The sequence below is a fragment of the Penicillium arizonense genome, assembly GCF_001773325.1.
Source record: "Penicillium arizonense strain CBS 141311 chromosome Unknown PENARI_contig008, whole genome shotgun sequence".
NCBI classification, from domain to species: Eukaryota; Fungi; Ascomycota; class Eurotiomycetes; order Eurotiales; family Aspergillaceae; genus Penicillium; species Penicillium arizonense.
This window is the reverse complement of record NW_019173285.1, coordinates 1,032,161-1,038,437: the sequence shown is the minus strand read 5'-3', so window position 1 is coordinate 1,038,437 and position 6,277 is coordinate 1,032,161. Positions and strand designations below refer to the sequence as shown.

General features: G+C 51.3%; 2 protein-coding genes across 2 annotated transcripts; one reads left to right on the top strand and one right to left on the bottom strand.

Annotated features, from left to right (window-relative positions):
- Positions 1–1,839: 1,839 nt before the first annotated feature.
- Positions 1,840–2,739, top strand: PENARI_c008G09785 (KxDL motif-containing protein; the record flags this gene model as incomplete). Its single annotated transcript, XM_022631598.1, has 3 exons — positions 1,840–2,144; positions 2,292–2,444; positions 2,658–2,739. 3 exons carry the CDS (start codon positions 1,840–1,842, stop codon positions 2,737–2,739), a joined length of 540 nt encoding a protein of 179 aa, XP_022488769.1.
- Positions 2,740–3,572: 833 nt separating this feature from the next.
- PENARI_c008G02508 (AAA family ATPase SEC18) lies at positions 3,573–6,195 on the bottom strand (the record flags this gene model as incomplete). Its single annotated transcript, XM_022631354.1, has 3 exons — positions 3,573–5,444; positions 5,492–5,807; positions 5,855–6,195. The coding sequence occupies 3 exons, from the start codon at positions 6,193–6,195 to the stop codon at positions 3,573–3,575; spliced, it is 2,529 nt and encodes an 842-aa protein (XP_022488664.1).
- Between the last annotated feature and the right edge of the window lie 82 nt (positions 6,196–6,277).

Below are 6,277 nucleotides of genomic sequence, written 5' to 3'. Positions count from 1 at the left end.
TCGGGCCTGAGGGAGGGGCGGATCAGGGCCGGACATTGGGCCCTGACAAGTAAAAGGATGTCCAATTCTCGAGGTTGTGCGCGTCATGTCTGATGTGGCCGAATAGGAATGCCCAGCCAATTTGAGCCAATCTGGCAAAGACAAATAGTATCCCTGCTTTCCTCGAGCTAAGGGCAAAAGATTGGAAGGTGGTGTCACAGGTAGTATCGACGGGGTATATCGTGGTCAGGCTGCAAGGCTCCTTAGGCACAAGGCATCAGTCACTCCGGGTTCCAGATCAAACACCCGGGCCTTCAAAGGATATGCCCTGCAAGAGCCTTTTTTCCTTTTTTTGTCAGCATCCAATGAAGGGTATGCGGCACAACATTGGGTGAATTGCATTTGCGGCCTGCAGAACGGCCCCCTTTTTCTGGAGATGGGGTCAAGCAAGTAATCGGCCATCTGCATAGAGTGGAGAGAGACGTGCTCCACGTTGATGGGCGTCTACAGCGCTTGTTGATGCTGCAATGCTCTGTTGCTCCTGGTAGGAACCGATGGCCATTGGTGGACGGCAGAGGAGGGGGGCACCTTTGGCTGTCGATTTTGCTGTGCAGCAATAATAGCCGCATTCAAGCAAACGACGTAGCAAGGATCAGCAAGCCCTTTTCTTTCGTCATTCGACACCTTTGGATCAGACTTTGGTCGCACGAGTCCGGGATCAATCTTGCTCGAACCTCGCATGGGGCCACTAGCAACATTGGTCCCTTCGAATCGATGCCCGTTCCTCGTTCGGTTCATGCAGTGATGTCCAACATTCCAACATTTTGAGCTTCCCGTGTGACCCTCTTTCGGCCTCGTTTTTGGGCTCTTGGGCTCCGATCTCATGATGTAAGGTCGTAAGACATTTCTGTTTTCTTTTCCTTTTTGGCTTTTCAAGGCAGACCGGCGATATTAACCGCTCAACCTTTCTCTCAACTAATGATCATGTCAGATTCGGAGAGTTAGATCCTTGAGAAACGCATCATACCGGTTCTTATGTAGTTCACAGGCTTATCTCGGGAAGCGAATCAACTTGGATCGACCCTCTCCCCAGCCACCGAATTTTGGAAGCAAAATAAGTTCAGTGGAATAAGGGCAAAAAAAGTAATTGAGGTGCGGAAAGCAGAAAGAAGGATAGAAACAGGATGGAGGGCAAAGCCCATATTTATATCTCACCTTGCCCAACTCCACCTCTGCTGCTATCCTCGAACCCACCCTCCACGGCCCTCCTGGCCAATTCCTGAATACTTTCAGCAGGCGCTTTGGCCGCAGAAAGTTAGACATGATAGGGGGGCGTAGATCGAGACCAGTTTTGGACCAAGACGCCACGGAACGGCGGAAACCCTAGTGGAGGAAGGCTGGCGTGCTAGACCAGCCAAGTGAGTCTTTTTCCCACTCTGAGCGGGGTTAGGGCGGTCCAAGAGGCAAATCGGCGGGCAGATACGGAGACTGATGTTCAGGCGGAGCTCGAGGATTGGAGGTCCCGGACTGAGGGAGACCAATGTGCCCCCGAGTTGTCCAATGGCTCCTTCGAGGCCTTCACATCCTTGCCGTCACCCTCGCCTCCTCTGTTAGGATTGGGGAGGGTCGGAGGGAAGACTCCCCGTGGAAGGCTATAAAATCCCGCCTCTGGTCCGGGGGCCTCTGACTTCTCTTCCTCTTCCTTTCTCATCACTCCCACCTGGGTCCGTTTGCACAGTCTTCCAATTTCTCTTCACACCTTTGATATTGCTCTGCCTTACCCCATAGAGGTTCATATACTCTCAACAGCCTCGCTGCCTCTTTCACAAGATATACTTGACGTCGTTGCAGTCTGTCGTTATGGCCACTTCTCGTCACTACTATCAACCGGCCGCCTACTCCATCCATGCGCCTTCCAAGGCACCGGCGCCGGCGGGGCTTTATCCCATCTCCAGAGTGCCAGGCTCTCCACCGAGTCTCTCTGGCGCAAGCACCACTGTCGGCAGTCGTTCCTCCGGCGGACTCACTTTCAGCTCCGCTGGCGACTATGACTCTAGTTCTGCATCGTACTCTGGCGTCGATGTCGTGGATGTCCTGAGCGACCGCATGCAGGATGCATTTGACCCAACACCATTGGACAAAGGTCTCGCACGACAGGCACAAACGTGAGTTGTCCCAGCGTAGAGGCCAAATTATCAAGTCATCGATCCCGACAGACTTCCAGCGAGACTACAGGATCAAAAGATCTTAAATCCCGCAAAAGCCTAAAAGCAATTAGCGAGTATCAAGCTAACAGCAACTGAACCCACCAGCTCGGGCCAGCTCAACGCAAAGCAACAAGAACTGCTAGAGCTCCAAGCCCTAGCCCAACGGCGACTGAAAGGCGTACGAGCCAATTTCTCCGAGGGCCTGAAAACAGCACGAGAAACCAAGCGCGACCTAGAATGGACACAAAAGCGTGTGAGGTGAGCAACAATAACTCACCCCTGAAAACAGCCCCTTTCCGAAACGATTGACGTGCAAGTTCCGCTCCGCTCCGCGACAGGGGCTTCCGCTCCGCCGGAAATAGAGCTTGGCACGTGCACGTCGATCAGGAGCGTGTGGGCTGTGGGCTGCCGCATTAGCGCCGATGAGAGTGCTTCTAGAAGACAAGGCTGACGAATGCGGCTCTGGAACAGTGCCCTGAAAACTAAGGCCGAGAAGGCTCATCCCGATGAGTACCGCCGGTCTTCGAAGAAGTATAGCTATGACGGATACTGACCGGGTCGGTCCGGTTCTCTTGATGACTGATATTATGGGATAATGGGAAAATACGGGGTCTCTTGGTTTCAGATTAGGATATACGGTGTTATTTTTTTCTTTGTCTTATTCCTAGTTGGGCTTGATGCATCCTATGACGATTTTGTTCCAGGCACGTGTGTATATTTTGGGTGGGAAGTTGGATGCCATGGCTTCTACGGGAGGGATTCTCTGAATGGTACTTGTTTTACATGATTTCCTCGTATGAGCTAGTAGTTGATGCCTGTAGATCCGCTACGATAGGCATTGGAGTATGCCCTAACCCCGCTGTACAGAGTGAAGACCCCTGTATGGTATGTTATATAGCTGTACTGGAAGCCTAAGGCCGAAGGCTGAGACGTTTCAGCTGCGAGTAGTCGGTTGGCCTTCCTTTCCCGTTTAGGAACATCAATTGTTGATCTGCTTTAGATTAAGATTAAGGACCTTGTCTCTGTCTCTCATTCAAGGATTTAATATTGCATCTACCAGATTTATTATCATCAGTCTTTATAAGAACGAGCAGCAATGACACAAGGGTAGACAACAAGCTGGGCTGTCAGATGGAAGGTGCAACCGTACTGTTTAAAAGAATTGGCATGCTCTTGTAACATTTACTCTATGGTCTTATAAAAGTGGTGACAAAACGTGCCAATTGGCGTTGCATACTACTCATGGATGCTGACGATAGGCCTAAGTACATCAGAGAGAAGAAGTGTTATGTATGTTGTAGAAAGTACTGATAGCAAATGTTTAATTGCAAACCAATTGTGGCCATTATTCCAACTATTTGACAGAGATTACTCTATAGAAACCCGTTACTGGAAGCTCTGTTCTTCCTCAATAGCTCGGTTGATAACACGAACAAATCGGCCAACCTTATCAGAATCCTGCTTAGCCGTCTCAATACCCAAAAGGACCTTCTTGATACCAACGCTGACGCGTCCGTCATCAGCAAGACCGCCAATACCCTCAAGGGCACGTGCGATCTCTTGGGCATCAAATGCACCCGATTGCTCCATAATATATTTCAGCTCACCGAATGAGCCAACGTTGGGAACCATGATATCCGAGTTGAAGGAGTTGTAGATGTCCAGCTGCTTCATCAACGCACGCTCAGTGGTAGTAGCCAGAACCAACAGGCGACGACCATGGGTGGGCTGCTTCCTCAGGAAGACCATGAGGGCCTGTAGCACGCTGTTACTGAAGCGAGGACCAATTGGCACCCAGTCAATGATTCGCTCAATGTTGTCAATGACAACGATACTTGTCTGACTCTTATAAGCGCTGTCGAAGATCCGGCTGATGTGCGAGATCTTGGCTGGTTCGCTGAAGCCGACCATGTCCTCGGGGCTGATGAGCTTGATGAAGGGGAAGCCGGAGTTGATGGCAATACGTGCCGCCAGGGCAGTTTTGCCGCTGCTGGTGGGACCGTGAAGCAGAACAGAGAAGAGTGGTGTTGACTCGGCCTGGCCGACTTGCTTAACGAATAGCTCGCCTTCCCGGAGGATTTCGTTGATGGCTTGGGAGTAGTGCATGATGCCGTACTGGATGCGGCTGGACAGCTCTTCTTCGGAGACACCAAAGGCGGGCTTGACTTCCTCGAGAGATTGAAGGAAATCGGCACGATTGACCTTCATGTTCACCACATCGTCATTGATGCTGGCCATGGTGCCGACCTTGACATGACGGGAAAACGCAAAGGAGGATGCTGACTTGACAAGACCGGCGATCTCAGCACCGGAGAAGTTCTTGGTCAAATGAGCAAGCTCAGTCAGGTCAACGTCGACATCCATGACATTGTTGTTCCGCATCTTCTCGGTGTGGATGTTGAGAATCTGGCTTCGACCGTGCTCGTCTGGGAGCGAGATCTCCATGTGCACCTCCAGACGACCCGGACGCAGCAGGGCTTCATCAATCATATCCATGCGGTTGGTCATACCGATCAACAAGATGTTGTTCAACTGGTCAACACCGTCTAGCTTCGACAGAAGCTGGTTAACCACACTGTCACCAACACCAGTGCCGCCACCAGCTCCACTACCACGTTGCTTGCAGACGGCATCCAACTCATCAAAGATGATAATGTGGAGGCCACTCTCGTCGCCCTTTTCTCTGTACTCCTTTTCGGCATCGGCGAACATCTTTCGAATGTTCTCTTCTGACTGACCCACGTATTTGTTCAAAACCTCTGGACCATTGATAATCTTGGGCTCTCTGGCATTGAGCATCTTTCCGATTTGCCGAGCAATCAGGGTTTTACCTGTTCCGGGTGGTCCATAAAGCAAAAGACCCTTAACGTGCTGAATACCCAATTTCTCAACCAGACCAGGAGGGAAGATACGAGACGCGAAAGCACGACGGAAGATTGTACTGAACTCAGAGTCCAGACCACCAATGCCCATGTCCTCAAACTTGAAGCCGGGTTGAATGATGGAGTTGGCCGCTGGGCGGCGGTTAGATGCCTTCACATTGATACCGGTCTGGGCATCCTTGAAGAAGTTGAGCTGAGTGTGACGTGTGAGGATACCTCTAGCTACAGGGTCAGTTTCAACATGGCCAGAGCTGAGATCCACCTTCTCCGACGTCAAATCGACCCGTTGAACGGTCTTGACCTGCAGAAGAAGGGGAATGCTCTTATGATCCATCAAGACTCTCTGGCCGGGCGAGAATAGTTGGTTTTCAAAGTTCTGTAACCTATTAGCGTTTGCTCGTGATATATATGAAGTTGACCTACCTTAATCACGGCCTTTGCCAAATCATCCTGATCATAAGGGGCCTCGACACGCTTCTTGGTAGATGCGAAGCTGACTTCAATATCCGCAGAGCCCAGATAGGCCTGCCCGCCTTGGCTGAACGGATCATACAGCTGCACCTTGATCGAATCTCTCAATCCAATGTTCGCCCATGTTCGTTGGGGGTCTGACATGCTCATAAGACCGGGGGGGAAGCCATCGAGAGGGCGAGCGGAGAAGACATAGAGATCGTTGATGAGGAGGAGGACATCGGCGCCGTCTCGTGAAGGTGGAATGTCTTGTGGCGAAACGGCGACACTGCAACTATTAGCAACGGAACATAGATACCGGCAAGTAACACTCACAGGTTACCAAAGGTGTAGTTGTCGTTCGGACTCTTGCTTGGCTGAAGAGTCCAAGTCGGGCCTGAACCTCGCTGTCCTGCTGGCATTCTAGATGGCATCTGCTGCGGAGGTCTTGCTCCAGGCGCTGGTGGGCCACCGTAACCCCTTTGATCAACAAACGCATCAGTCATCGGTACATCGTTATCGCGGACAGGAGCTGCAAATCCTGCACTGGATAAAGGATTGCGATTGTTATCATACCGTGGAGGTGCTTGGTTGGGGTTCGAGTAACCCTGCGGGGATGGCTGTCCGGACTCTGCTCTGGAGCCGAAAGGGTTTGGAATATTGCCACGATTGAACATGATGTGTTCGTTGGGAGTCGCTAATTGACGAGGTTGAGGGGAGGACAGCTGAAGTTATTGTACCGCCACTCTGTCGGGAACG